Source organism: Opisthocomus hoazin, chromosome 8, assembly GCF_030867145.1.
Source record: "Opisthocomus hoazin isolate bOpiHoa1 chromosome 8, bOpiHoa1.hap1, whole genome shotgun sequence".
Taxonomy (NCBI): domain Eukaryota; kingdom Metazoa; phylum Chordata; class Aves; order Opisthocomiformes; family Opisthocomidae; genus Opisthocomus; species Opisthocomus hoazin.
Genome location: NC_134421.1, coordinates 34,922,386 through 34,938,109, shown reverse-complemented (window position 1 = coordinate 34,938,109; position 15,724 = coordinate 34,922,386). Strand labels below are relative to the sequence as shown.

The window sequence follows — 15,724 nt, the reverse complement described above, 5'->3', positions numbered from 1 at the left end:
ATAAGACCATATATTAAGCGAAAAATCCAATTCCAGGGTATTTAACACCTGAATTAAGCATTTATTTTCAAACGAGGAAGTTAAATGCGAATAACAGCGCTGGTGGCCCCTCTGAGCCAAAAAATGGCAGGAGGAATTGCAGGGAGAGTTGGTTTTAGATTTTCTTTGCAGCTATGGGGGATATTGTGCCAAAATCGTATTAATGAGAGAGGGAAACCACAGGCTCAGTGTGTCTGCAGTCCAGGTTCTTTTCTATTTTTTGTTTTAGGTTTTTTTTTGTATTTAAGCTGCTTGAATCCTTCAGATTTCAATTAAGAACTCGGGAAAGATGACCTAAATCAGCAATAGCTTTTGGATATAAAATAAAGGATAAAGAAAAACCCAGCTAGGAGTTTTTAAAGAAGTGTTGAGGGACTTCCTAAGTAACACAAAACAAGTCCCAAAGCTCTGCCTCAGGGTGTACATATTATCATCTTTTCTTGCATATAACCTTTGGATTATCTGCCAGAAAAAAGTGAAACTAGCCCTGTAATTCAGAGGCAATATGGGTTATAGATGCTTGTATGTAATACAACAGGAAATCCTAGAAAGGAGGGAGACCTTTACCTCAGAAAGCCCTTCCTTTCTCATTAGCATCCCCAGCTCGGTTCCCCCGCTGTCTGTTTCTGTCCTCCCCAGAGCCTCATTGCCTCTGATGCCCTACGGCAAATTTCGACTGTTGGCGAAGCCCTACTCTTGCTTCCCATTTCATGCAGGTAACCTGAGGGTCTGGGTTACCACATGACTTGACTCGCTTCCAAGAAAGAGTGCTTTTATACTGGTGTGGGTTCTGCACATAAAAATGCAATTTTATCAGCCAGGGAAGAAATGTCTGGAGGCACATAAGAGGAAGGAAGCAACCTCAGCTTGCCACAGCTTTACCTGTAACCTTGGGAAGCTGTCACATCCTTCATTACTAATCTCTTCAGGAGGGCTCGGCACTCTTTTTTTGGCTGCAGCCAGCCATGACTTTTCTGCTGGTGTCAGAATTGCAATTAAAGATGAAACCGGTGAATGGTCTAGATAAGCACTTTTCACAAAATCACTTCCACCCTCCTTCTCCTCCTCTAAGAAGAAAACAGGTGAGATTTAAATAAAACCTGCAGTCAGGTACTTGCCTTCGGTCTATTTCGAACGCATGTTCAATCACCACAGAAACCTCATTTTGTTACGGTCCTTCAGCATCTACTTTGAAATAGAAACATGACCAATCAATAATAGCTGTCAGAATATTCTGGCCTTTTTCCTTACAAATGAAAATCATGAGACTCACAGAAGGTCAAACACCAATAATGTGAGTCACCAATGAATTGATTAAAAAAAGAAAAATCCAATGATTTTTTTGCGGAACATAGGCAAAATGAGCAATTTTTATCAATACTGTTGCCCCAAACCACTCCGATAAATATTGAGCTCATAGGCTATGATGTCTTGAAATGAACAAAGCATGGTAACCATGCATTTAGGAAAAAGATGCAAAGACAGGTTATTATGGGTGTTTAAAACTACCATAGGGGAATGTGGGTTGAATAGCAAATGCACAGAGAACATCACATTTCACTCATTGTACAGCTGAGCAACACCATGGGAAGTATAATTCTGTGTTACAAGATCATGTTGTAAGATGTGGCACTGGTTCGATTATCTTTCGAGCAACTACGTTGATTTCAAGATAAACTCATTCCGCTTAGATGTTGATTTTTTTCTCTTTACCTACACTTCCAGCTCACAGGCCTTACTACTGTCTTCTCTGAGCAGTACACATCTCCCCTGTGCTGAATACTACACGGTGCAGTCTCACAGGATCTGCTTCAGATCTCATTCACATCAGTTTTGCATTAGAATGCCATTAATTGAGACAGTTCATATTTAGGCAAAAGTCTTGGGAGCCATTTAGTATTTTCGTCTCCCTGGACTGCAGGCAGGAATGGAGCCTTTGCTGCTGTTGTTATTTCCTTAGAGATGGGCCCTTTTAGAGACAGCTTCTGGGGTTACAGCCCACATTCGCTCTCATATAAAGCAAATCAAATCTGTCCCTTATTCCTTAGTCTCTCGGATGACTGCAATGCCACTAAACCAAATCCAAGGCTGAATTTTTTTAATTGGATTTTTTCTGATTACAGTTTCTCTTGCATTGAATTGCATGGCACATGCAGAAGATCCTTTTATCTCCAAGAAGCTTAATTATCAACCTCTTTGTAAAACTTTCACACCTGCACTCAGCATTTAAGTACTTCATCTACATGCTTAACTTTTTTTCAGACCAGTACAAACCAGGATACGTTATTATCCTTGTTGGTCTGCTGTTGACCAGCATGCCAAGTAACGGATAAGCTAACTTACTGAAACACCTCTTGACTAACTTCCAGCTGACCAGAGGTATGAGCATGTAGTAGAGATGGCAATTCTCTTTCACGCTGCATTTCATCGCACATCTGGATAGCCCTCATGCAAAGTGGAAAGATTTGATCAATCCTTGTTTCCCATCTTGTACTGAATATCCTTGAGGGTTATTTGCTCCTTCCCTCCTCTTGCTTGGAGCCTGGATGGTGGACAGGAGGGGTTATTACAGCAATCTCCTCCTCTCATTTGTTCTTAAATACTTACTAAAATAAGCACAATACCATATTTTTAACAGGCAGAGGCTGCTTCCATTTGAGGATCTAAACCTTCAAATTAGCTTCTCAAAAATTCAGATCATGTGCTTTGTGAGGAGATAGGAGGATAGATGAGGAAGACTCTACTTTCATGAATGCCTGTCATGAAAGACATTAGATATTTCAAACTGACTTTTCTGAATTGTATGCTATTTAGATTAACTGCATACAAGTACAGGTTTCACCTTCCTGACAAATTTTTGAAGACAAATTTGTCCATTACTCTCAGTATCCAGTAAGTAAAACATAGAATATTTTTATATATGGAATGGAACAAGCTTGCTGGCATCAAATGGGGACCAGCTTTCTCAAAGGGGGAAGAGGATCTTTGCCCAAAAGCTTGCGGGGCTCATTGACAGGGCTTTAAACTAGAGGTGAAGGGGGAAGGGGAACCTATCAGGCTTGCCAGCGACAGGCTAGGGGAGGATACACAATGGTTAGAGGGATGGGGGGCTAGTAGGAGCCCTCAACCCGTTGCCCAGCAGCAGGTGCGGGACACTGCAGCAATGTGGAAGTCTTGCCGAGGGGAGCTGGAGGCGCCTGAGGTATCAGGTGCCAACAAGAAAATACCCATGAAGCACCTCAAGGGGAAAAAGGAGTGCTCTGCTATGAAGGTAACAAGGCTGACAGCTCAGATGAAATGCCTCTATACAAACGCACGCAGCATGGGAAACAAACAGGAGGAGTTGGAAGCAGTCGTGCTGCTGGAAAGCTACGACCTGATTGCCATCACGGAAACTTGGTGGGATGAATCCCACGACTGAAATGTGGCTCTTGATGGCTACAGGCTGTTCAGAAGGGACAGGCGAGGAAGGAGGGGCGGGGGCGTTGCCCTTTACCTCAAGAAAACACTGCAGAGTGAAGAGCTGTCCCTGAAGAATCGCCACGAACAGGTCGAAAGCTTATGGGTAAGAATCGGAGAGAGAGGCAACAAAGGGAACCTAGTGGTTGGTGTCTACTACAGGCCGCCAGATCAAGAGGAGCTGATAGACGAAGCATTCTTCCTCCAACTCCAGGAGGCTTCATGCTCGCAGGCTCTCGTCCTACTGGGGGACTTCAACCACCCCGACATCTGCTGGAAAAGCAACACGGCAAGGTGTAGGCAATCCAGCAGGTTCCTAGAATGCATTGAAGACAACTTCTTAAGCCAGGTAATAAGCACCCCTACCCGAGAGGATGCAATACTAGACCTGGTGGTCACCAATGAGAGCGAGCTTGTTGGGGATGTCAAGATCGGAGGTAGCCTGGGCTGCAGTGACCATGCGCTGGTGGAACTAACGCTACGGAGGGAAATGGGAATAATGAAGAGCATAGCCAGGATCCTAAATTTTAGGAGGGCAAACTTCCAGCTCTTCAAGGAGATAGGCAGAAGGACTCCCTGGGAAACGGTCCTCAGGGACAGGGGAATGGAACAGAGCTGGCAGGTCTTTAAGGATGTATTCCAGAGAGCGCAAGAGCTCTTGACCCCCAAGTGTAAGAAGTTGGGCAGAGAAGGGAAGAGACCGGCATGGCTGAGGCAAGAGATGCTGGTCAAACTAAGGAAGAAGAGGGAACTGCACAGGCAGTGGAAGCAGGGACTGGCTTCCTGGGAAGAGTATAGGGAAGCTGCCCGGTTGTGTAGGGATGGGGTCAGGAAGGCCAAGGCACAGCTGGAGCTGAACTTGGCAAGGGATGTGAAAAATAACAAGAAGGGCTTCTACAGGTATGTCAGCCGGAAAAAGATGGTCAAAGAAAGCGTACCCCCGCTCATGAGCGAGACTGGCGAACTGGCAACAGCAGATGAGGAGAAAGCTGAGGTACTCTACAACTTTTTTGCCTCAGTCTTCACTGGCAACCTCTCTCCTCACCCCTCCCGAGTCGATGAATGGCATGAAGAAGACCAGGAGGGTAAAATCCCTCCAGCTGTAAGTGAAGACCAGGTTCGGGACCTCCTGCAGAACCTAAATGTACAGAAGTCCATGGGACCTGATGAGATGCATCCCAGAGTCCTGAGGGAACTGGCTGACGCAGTTGCCAAGCCACTCTCCATGATATTTGAAAAGTCATGGCAGTCAGGGGAAGTTCCCAGTGACTGTAAAAAGGGAAACATTGTGCCCCTTTTCAAAATGGGTAGAAAGGAAGACCCTGGGAACTACCGACCTGTCAGCCTCACCTCTGTGCCTGGGAAGATCATGGAACAGATCCTCCTAGAAGATATGCTAAGGCACATGGAGGCCAGGGAGGTGATTTGAGACAGCCAGCATGGCTTCACCAAGGGCAAGTCCTGCCTCACCAACCTAGTGGCTTTCTATGATGGTGTAACAACAAGGGTGGACAAGGGAAAAACTATGGATGTCATCTATCTGGACTTTTGTAAAGCCTTTGACACGGTCCCCCACAACATCCTTCTCTCTAAATTGGAGAGCCATGGATTTGATGGGTGGACCGTTTGGTGGATAAGGAATTGGTTGGATGATTGCAGCCAAAGGGTAGTGGTCAACGGCTCAATGTCCAGATGGAGACCAGTGATGAGTGGAGTCCCTCAGGGGTCTGTACTGGGACCGGTGCTGTTCAATATATTTATCAATGACATGGACAGCGACATCGAGTGTACCCTCAGCAAGTTTGCAGATGACACCAAGCTGAGTGGTACGGTTGAGACACCAGAAGGACGGGATGCCATCCAGAGGGACCTGGACAAGATGGAGAGGTGGGCCTGTGTGAACCTCATGAGGTTCAACATGGCCAAGTGCAAGGTCCTACACCTGGGTCGGGGTAATCCCCGCTATCAATACAGGCTGGGGGATGAAACGATTGAGATCAGCCCTGCTGAGAGGGACTTGGGGGTACTGATAGACGAAAGGCTGGACATGAGCCGGCAATGTGCGCTGGCAGCCCAGAGGGCCAACCGTGTCCTGGGCTGCATCAGGAGAAGCGTGGCCAGCAGGTCGAGAGAGGTGATTCTGCCCCTCTGCTCTGGTGAGACCTCACCTGGAGTACTGCGTTCAGCTCTGGAGCCCTCAGCACAAGAAAGACATGGAACTGTTGGAGCGGGTCCAAAGGAGGGCTACAAAAATGATCCGAGGGCTGGAGCACCTCTCCTGTGAGGACAGGCTGAGAGAGTTGGGCTTGTTCAGCCTGGAGAAGAGAAGGCTGCGGGGAGACCTGATTGCAGCCTTTCAGTACTTAAAGGGAGCCTATAGGAAAGATGGGGACAATCTTTTTAGCAGAGACAACAGTGACAGGACGAGGGGTAATGGTTTTAAACTAAAACAGGGTAGGTTTAGGCTAGATATAAGGAAGAAATTCTTTACAATGAGGGTGGTGAAACACTGGAACGGGTTGCCCAGAGAGGTAGTGGAGGCCCCATCCCTGGAAACATTCAAGACCAGGTTGGACAGGGCTCTGAGCAACCTGATCTAGTTAGCGGTGTCCCTGCTTGCTGCGGGGGGGTTGGACTAGATGACCTCTAGGGGTCCCTTCCGACCCAAAACTTTCTATGATTCTATGATTCTAAGATAATAAGCTTCCACCCTTTCCTAGTTATTTATGACAATTAAATTGTATTTTTAGTTTTCTGTTACAGGGATATCTCATTTCACCTTTACAGTTTCAACTCCCATACAAAGCAATGTTTATTAAGTTGCTTTTAATGAGGCCATGGTTTCAAAAGCACTAGAGAGAAATGTTAATTGGACCTGTTAGGGTAATTTGTAACTTACATGGTTCAGCTAAACTCTGTTTATTTCTCTTTAGGGATGATCACAAGTTCGTAAAGAAAGAAATATCTGTAAGATTTATGAAATCCCTGCAAAACATGACAACTCCTCCCTTCTGTAATCATCTACTAGTAACACAGCTATCAAACTATAACAACAAATCATAACCAGGCAGAGAAAAGAAAGATTCTACAGGGCAAACATACTTGGGAATCATAGACTTTTCTCATTAAAACATCTTAATGTTAATTGCTTACAACTCACAACTTGTCCAAAGTTCAGTCATTTGGTGTGATTTTTTCTTACGATGGTTACCTCATTTTTCTTCTTCCCATAGTTATTTCAGCTGAAACAGGTCAGCTGTGTCTGAGAGCATCGTTAGGGAAAACCATACGATTTTGCCCCCAAACAGAAAATTCTGTAGGCTTTATACTGAAAATTCATGTTCTCTATGTGTCTTCATCACCTGACAGATCCGGCACAGAGAATCAAGAGAAGAGCCAGGAGGAGGGGAGAGTAGGACTTTTCGGGCAAGAACGGGAGGAACTGAGGTGAGAAGGTGATTGATCTGAAAAGAAGCTGCAGTACAAGAAACTTGGGAATGGTTTGCTAAGAGACAGGGACAGGAGAAAGGGCTAAAGAAGGACAAGCATGAAGACTGCAAAAGGCCTTTATGGAGGAAAACCAGCAGTGTGAGAGAAATGTGCTGGAAAATTACCTAAGCCTTACTTGGCAAAAGACAAGAGAAAAAAATGGTCTGTAAGCAGAGGGAAAAACATGTTGGGGATTTAGGACCTTCTAGAAATGAAGACTCAAATTACGTTAGTAAGGAAAGGGAAAATCAAGCAGCTGCTGGGAAAGAAAGACAGTAATGCAGCTAGGAACCAGAATAAGAACAAAGAACATAGGAAAAAAGCATCACACTTTCATGAAATGGACAGTAAGGAACATGGGATCCTGTACCTTTACAGTCCTCTGCTGTCAGCAGATGTCTTTGCAACCCACTGGTCACATGCGTGTCTCAAGTCTTTTCTGGTCCCCGGTAAGCCCATATGTACTGTGCTGGATAGCTGGTCGGGTAACCTGGCTAACAGGGAGCAGACTGGTGGGCTTAATGGTTCTCACTCACTTACGAGAAACTGTTTGGGTGCAGACGCAATGTCAGATATAAAGTCTTTCCCACAGAGAAGCCTAGGTAATGGTACATAAAAATGTGTCAACACTGTTAAGCATGTAAGCTCACACAAATACTGGGAAATGACAAATTGACGGTTGCTTATATAACACAGTGATACCATTCATTAGACAGAGAAATACTATTTTCTTACAAGGCACCATTCCACACCTCCTTCACTACTCAGCAGTCCTCACAGTGAAACAAGTGTCCTGTCCACAAAAGAAAGCAGTGTAAGTTTTGAGGGAGCTAGCAGTGAATGAGTTGAGTGGCAGGTGTGTCAGGCACAAAGCTGGAACCGCAAGCAAGAGAAGAAGGTCACGTAACATGGAGGAGACACACGAGCGCTGCTTGAAGTGCCAGATTATCTTTCTGTCACAAGTTCTGTAAAGGTTGAAAAGGACACGCAAACTGTATTGGTCACTAATTGCAAGCATTTTCTTGTTTCACTGTCAGTAGTCAGCAGCAGTGTCTCTTGATCACACAAAGTACTGATGAATCAAGAACTGGGTTTTGAATGTACCAGCCCAAAATGCTGGATTTTTTTTTTTAAACCATAATGCCTGTGTACCTTAGGTTTCCCCATTACCCGTTTATTTCAAGAGTTGTTACAAAGGTATTTATCTTCCTTTTAAACAAGGTAAATAGAGTAGATTAAAGCTGGTAAGTAAGCACGAACTGATGCCCAACTGATAGGTGTCAATCCTCCTGTAGGCTCACGATGAGACTCAGTGAAGTCAGCATGTCATATTTAGTAGCAGCATGAGAGATGGAGGGTTAAAAGGAATAGCCCCCACTTGCTATTGTGAAAAAGCAATCTTGAAAGTCAGAAAACTCAATAACAGAAAAAAATCACAAGCCTCAGACGTCTCTGAAGGAAAACGCCTCTTTCAGTGCCAAGGATAAGTCATATCCCAAAACATGCATCTTTTGCTAGATGAAATCCTAACAAGCTAGCACTACAGAGAGAGAACTTATTGTACACATCCACGCCTGAAAGGCAGTTCATACTAATGTCCCTGATGCAGGCATCTGGCACTGACAGCAGAAAGCACAAATGGTGTGTTTGATAAACAAGGAACTTGTACCGTCAGATGAGAGACTAACGTGCTATAGCATGTAGGCTTAAGTATCTGCTTCGTTTGCATGACTCCTGCATTGGCCTCCAAGAGAGACAAAAAAATCCCAAGTGTGTTACCTAGTGACACATCTGCGCTTGGGTATTTCTGGAAATGTTAGAGAGAGATATGTCTGTGTCATCCTCTGCCTTAAGAAAGAGCCAATACATGTGGAATGACCTTGGGACACTGAGGTTTTCTCCTTGAGATCTGCATATTGCCTGAAGCACTCAAAGTGTGACAGGATTAGGGCCTCAGGAAAAAAACACCAGGAAATTAATAACCGTGCATTCAGACAAAGGTCTGGGCAGTGCCTTCGCTAAGCCTGTGGTCACATACCAAAGACAGAAAGAAAATTCAAAATGAATAGCTGCATAAAAACGTCATTATCTCTCCTTGCGGTCTTGTGACTGCATTGCATGCACACGTAGCTGGGCAGAGGCTGAGAAGACAGTCTCAATCCTGACATTTCACAGCTGGCACACTCCACTTTTTGACTTCAAACATTGTTGTCTAGCATAATTTGTGTACATGTTTGTGCAGCAGTATTTAGAGTAACACTTCAACTAATACAGCAATCGTGACCTTTGCTTCGCACATGAATTTTCATTCAATCTTTCTCTGAAGAAACGTAACAGAGGAAGCATTCTTTAGAGGTTTAAGTAACTAACTCATATTTAGAATTTCAAGGGATCTAGGTCTGTTGCTCTGTGACAGCCAGGAGACTTGCAGTTGCAGCCAAATGCTAGAGTATGCTACCTATCTGTTCTGTCAAAGACCTGTAAGAGACAAAGGAAATGATAATTCTAAGTTTATAAAGAAACAGAAAGAAAAAGGCAGTGTGGAATCCTACAGGCTTCCTGCTTTCTTTCAACTTGCAAGGTCTTGCAATGTTTATAAGGTTTCTGAGGATCTTGAGTCTGTCCTTGGAGTCTCAGGAGCTCCTGTTCTTTGGTCTTGTAAAACTCTATAGCTCTTAAAGGTCTTCACAGCTCTGGATATGCTTGAGTGACACTGCTTTATGAAACTTAAGGGCAGCTCACAAGTTCTTTTTTCTCCTGTATTTCTTGTCTTGCACAAGTTACTGAAAGTCTACACTGGATCACAGATTACCTCACCTGATGTTTAAACTAGGCAAGCTTTCTCTCCCTAGTGCTCTTCTTGTCAGGCAGAATTACTGAAGGGTGAGGCAGATTTCTTTAAATGTACTCTCAGACAATTGTTACAGCCTTTTGGGTTTTGGTTTTGTTTTTTTTTAATGGGTAAACTTAAAGAGGCAAAAGGCTTGCACAGTGTTTGCTCAACTGCTGTCAGATTTACTAGCAAATGATTGCATGAATAATTCCCTTTCTAGAAAGTTGTATCAGTGGTAAACGTTGAGTTCAGAAAATTGAGGATGTTTCTGTAGCTAAAGTTGACTGGTTTTATGTCAGGGTGACTCTGGTAGCTTGGGAGTAAAAAACAATTACAGGGTGCCATATTCCAGCAAATCTGTTCTGGCTCAAGTAAGTGCCAGAACTGTTAAAGAAGGCAGAGAAACATACGGAATTTGAATGTGCAATATGTTCCTTCAGGAATGAAGACCAAAGAGTGGTTCGATCTGAGAAACACCCAGTGAAGAGATGAGAAAGAAAGATGTTGTGTCTCTCGGGTGCAAACAGCTAACAAAAGCTTACTCTTCTGCCAAAGTCCTGGCAATAGCTAACAGTTTTGTTTAACTACCGTATCCTTGATTCAAAGATTACTCCAGCAAGAACACCCAAGATCTAAAAAGTATATTGCTTAAAAGCTCAGCAGCAGCAATTTATGAGACAGAGTTACATAAAAATGTTATGAGCCAGAATTTAAACTGAAGGTAGACATTACCTTTGAACTTCTCTGAATGCTCCTTTTCAGAGTAAATATGGAAGATTACCTAAGCAGATGCAACCCCAGTTACAGATACAACAGACAGCCCAGTAGCATCATGGTAGATTTTGGAAAACCTGAAGGGAAACTGCACCTGCTGTGCTTCCAAATAAATGTAGCAAAAAACTTCTATTTCTCGTTTTAGACGGGGGCAGTGTGAATCTCTGTTTGCAGCTTGTTATTAGCATTGCATTCCAATTCTCGTTCTCACTCTAACTGAGGATCCCTGACCTATAGCTTTCAAGCTGTGAGCAGCTCGTTAGGACACTTCACCTAGACCACAACCTCTGCCAAGCAGCGAGAACTTCAGTCTTCCCAACCTAACTTTATAGCTTGGAATTAATATTTCCTGTTTGGTTGCCCCAGGCAAAGCCTGCCACACAGGGTGCAAAATTGTTTTAGTGGTGGCAGCAAGTCACTGCCGACCACCACCCTGCCTCTACTCCTTCCCCTCCACACCATGAGGAACGCAGGTGTAGTTGCGTGGGACAGAGAGAGCTGCAACATTCAGACCTCTCCCATCACTAGATGAAAGTAGGTGATCCACTTGGCCATAAAGTTTGGACACTTCAGGTGTAAGGATTGCAAAGAAAAGTGATAAAGCCCACAAAGTTTATGTTACTTCCACACAGTTGTGTGTAGGGCAAGTCACCACGTCCATTTCCTCTGCAGCACTAAGCGCAGCATTATTAAAGCCTCACAAAATTAAAAAATGCAGGTAGTCTCCTCTAATATCAACACGGAGTATAAGCAACTGCATAGCTTCATGACTGGAGGAGGTGTTTTGGAAAACAGAAAGACATTTGGAAGACTGCTACTTCCACAACTTCAAACCTAACTTTTATCAGGTTATAAAATATTTTCTCAGAAATTATGTTTTCCTATTTTCTTCAGGGATTATCCTGGTATTTCTAAACTCCGACTATTTCAAAGTCTCTTTGAAACTATACAGCAGTACACTCCACACATCAACCTAGAAACATTTTCAGCACAAAACCCGTGACCCAACAAGCTAAGAACATGTCTTCCAAGAAGCTGAACTGACAAGGTTATATCCTAGGACCTAGCTGAGTAGGGTACTTCTGGATGCATTTAAGCAAGCACAAGTGTAACCCCAGAGAGTTCAGGGCGACTAGCCACATGACTTGCACTACATACATGCTTAATTACCCTGTACAGAACCCCTTGATGCCTTTTTTACTCCAGTTTGTTTAGATTCCAGAACCAATAAAACGTACAGGCTTCCCAGGTGACCTCTTGAAGACCTCAGGCGAAGGAACTAAACCTTGAGAAACATACCACCTTTGAAACAGCTTACGCTTACAGGAATACAAAGAGTCAGTTACACACTACAGAACTGCAGCTAAAAAATAGTTCAGGATTATTTTCTTCATCTAGTGTAACCTTTTCAAATTAAGTTCCAATTTCACGCTATCAGAATATATTTTATGGCTCTCTCCAGTTCTGGCCACATGGAACGCTACTTTATAGGATATAACCACCTGCTAACAGAAGAGAAGATATTAAAGCAAGTAATAGTACAACTATACCTCTGGAAGTAAGATATTCTACAGGAAATACATACCAGGAGGACCCTATAGAATGCACCAGACTTCTATATAACTTTTGGATTGTTGCCCCCTCTCAGCAGGCTAAACTACTAAACTAGTCTCAAGCATCATTTATTGATAAGCCACCTCACCCAATGCTCCTCCTCTTGTTTTAGCCTATTTCCATACTCACACCAAGCCTGAGGTGGCATTATAAATGGCTTGTCTTGTGGGTAACACAAGAGTCGGGCAACAGAGTAACATTTTGGTAATTCTTAAGCTCCTGTTCATGGCTTATATCCTCCCTTTCATGTTACTCCCAACTTTGACTTCACCGCTCATGAGCAGAAGTAAGAGAAGATTCAAATCTGCACCCTTTTCCTGAGTGAGGAATCAATGGATTAAGATGGATGATGTTCAGCCTTTGTGTCATGGTCATAACATATCTGCAACAAGCAAAGAAAGCTTCCCAACAAAGTTTTTCATACCACTGCTGGAAAACTATGCAGGGCATGCAAATTGGAAAAAAAACCCCAAACCTACTGGGGGCTAGAGAAAATCTAACAAAATCACAATGTATTAGAAAGAAAGCCTGCTGGATCCCTCCTTATTTCTTCTCACAGATGCTGCAGGACCACCATCCTACACACTTCCCAGCGTCTGATTCTCTTTTCTTTCCTTCTTTCAGACTACACAAGACTCCGGTTCTTCTACCTCCTTCAGTTTCCCCAGGGTAACACATTCATTGCCAGGAAGGCAGGAACAATAAATCCAGATTTGCTACTGAGAACAAAAGTGAGATAGCAGAGCTTCTTCAGAGAGAGAATGAGATGAAGAGACCGACTGGTTGGTAGTGCCTGTACAGTTATGAGCCTGCAATTTCCAGCTAAGATCCATATCCTCCTGCACTCAGCTCTATCCAGGTAACACTGAAAGAAGGTTCCCGCCTTGAACAACCTGCAATTTAGAGCACAACAGAGCTTCTCATCATGTGGTCTTGTACTAACACAAACCTGCAAAGATTTCTCAAAGATCCTCAGTGAAATTGCCTGTGTATCTCTGGGGTATACAGGAGAATGGGGATGGCAGTTTTCTGCGAAATGAAAGCCTTGCTGGCAACTTTGTCTGTCTAAAGCCAGGGTTTTTTTTTTCAATGAGATCTCGCCTTTATAAAAAGGGGAGCATAAAGAATCTGGTTTTAACTGTGATGACAGATAGGGTTAGGTCATCCATCATCTTCCAAAGAAAAAGAAGAAATGAATGAAAACACCTAAATTCTAGTCATCTCCAGGTTACAAGATCGCCTGCATTTCCATTTTCTACATGGGAGGTTCCTGCCCAGATGCTGAGCTGTCTCCACCTTTCTGGATGTGAACCTTGCACGAATGTCCAGCAGGCCTGCCAGACGCCATGCAAACCTGTCACTCCATTCCTGACAGTTAAGTAAACCAAGAGGTATATGATAATTAAGAAAAAAAACCCAAAAAAACCTGTGTGTTGGAGAAGAACAAAAAGGGCTGTCCCAGAATAAACAAATATCTGACATCATTCTTCTAAGTATTCATCTTTTCCAAGGCTTTGAAGTTTGACAGTGCTATTTCACAAATTCCTATGAGGCTGCTTTACTGCTAGGCTAGAAATCTGACTATGGAACTAAGGGGGAAAAAAAGAGAAAGATCCCCAAACAGAGAAGAAATATTTTAGTCTGATTGGTGAGTATTTCTATTTTTCGCTGCCATGAATTCTCTGTATCTTGCAAAAATGGAGGGGAGACGACACCTTACAAAACAAATAGAAATAACACCATCCCGAATCTGTTATGAAAAAGTACCCACTCTCCTTGACTTTCCAAAAAACTCCCATAACTTCAGTGAGTTCAATCAAAGTTTGTGTAAAGCATAAGCTCATTTTTTAAGCCATGATTTGCCACCTCTGCTTTTCTTAACAAATGTCCTTTTCCCTGTTCTTTTCTATGTGGCAGTTTTGTGACTTTTTAATAACATCTTGGCCACCTAGCAGCACTGGCAAAATGCAAGCAAATTCCTGTAAGAGCAAGCAAACTCCTCTTTCATGTGACACAGAAATGCCTGCACTTCATTAACCTTTATTACAAACTAGTCACTGGAAAAGTTACTTTGCTAGAATCCACACTATGGTTTCACTCTACAAACCATGAAATGTCAGAATGCTAAATTACAGTAAAATACTGCTCACCTCCTTATGAACCCAAGATTAATGATACGGTGTGGAAGGGAACAGCAGTGTTATTAGGAGTGTAAGGTCACGATCACTTCTAAAATAGCTCATCAAGAACAGGCAGCAAAACGTCACAGATGGTTCCCAGAACTAACGTCCCGCTTCTCAACCTACCCATCACTGAGACGTCGTATTCGACCAGCAGAGTCGCCTCCTGTCCGCACTGTTTGAGAATACTCATGGCTTCAGCATGTGTCGTTCCCAGCAGTCGGATCCCATCAACACTCAGCAGCCTGTCCCCGGGTTTGATTGTGCCCTCTCTGAAGGGAGTTTAAAGGAATTATATTTATTAATATAATATAAATTGATTTGGAGATAATACCATTTTTGTCTCACACCTTCTCTGACATCCATCCCTCTTGCCTTAGCACCTAACATCAACAGTGAGAACATTCAGAGGGCGCAGAGGAAAGGAAATTGCTTTAATTGGAAAGTCAGCGACTAGAAAACGGCTTAACACATAGCTAAATAATCAAGTCATGTTAAATTGCAACCAAGTATAGCTTCTGCTCCAACATATGCTTTCTTTCTGCCTTGTCCTCTTTCATACACAAACACCTCCTCCTCTGACAATTTCTTAAAAATACACACGAGGTGCAAACACATGGGTGAAGAAACAGACTGCAAAATATGAATGTCCATTTACTAATTTTCTTCAGAAATATCCCTTACTTGGATCATTCCATTCTTGTCTTCCTACCTAAAAATAATTTGTCTATAAATGCACACCATCTCCCAAGCGTATCTCATAACATACTCAGAATTATAACAGAAAATGAAGTACTAACATTGTCACCTCAAGAATCGGGGAGAAAAACAAGCAGTAAAGGGGGATGAGGGTGGTGGGAGAGGGAGGGACAAAAGACAAAGCTCTCTTGAAACATTTGCTGCTCAATTAACGTTTCCAAGGTCAAAAATGTTAACGTAAGCTACAGAAAATCAGCCTGCTTTAAAGAAATTGTCCTTTAAGTTTCTTTAATGGTTGAAGGACACAAATGTCATTTTTGAAAACATAACTCATACATATAAATAAAGTGAATATTCTTTCTTTATATAAACACAAGATGATATTACATACAAATACGTTCATTGGGCCAAAACATAAACCTGTACTCAGAAGTTGTCCAGGTGAAGTTATGTGTGAACTCACATGCAGACATGTACTAACGTCTTAAAATAATAATAATACAATAACACCCAAACACGGTACAGTATTTTTCTGAAGTGCAAGAGAAAAAGATTGTGATGTTAGAGTACAAAAAAGCATGCTTAAGAGCTACACCAGTTGTCTGAATGCTGCAAAAAATGTGCTCTGACCTACTGC

The 15,724-nt window shown here is 43.0% G+C and overlaps 1 protein-coding gene across 9 annotated transcripts in view; it reads right to left on the bottom strand.

The window, feature by feature from the left end:
• GRIP1 (glutamate receptor interacting protein 1) overlaps positions 1 to 15,724 on the bottom strand; it is a 353,630-nt gene that overhangs the window by 63,100 nt on the left and 274,806 nt on the right. For all 9 annotated transcript variants that reach the window (XM_075427891.1, XM_075427895.1, XM_075427897.1 and 6 more), the window contains exon 7: positions 14,515 to 14,660. In XM_075427891.1, coding sequence (XP_075284006.1) covers positions 14,515 to 14,660 — 146 coding nt within the window. The remainder of the gene's footprint in view (positions 1 to 14,514; positions 14,661 to 15,724) is intronic.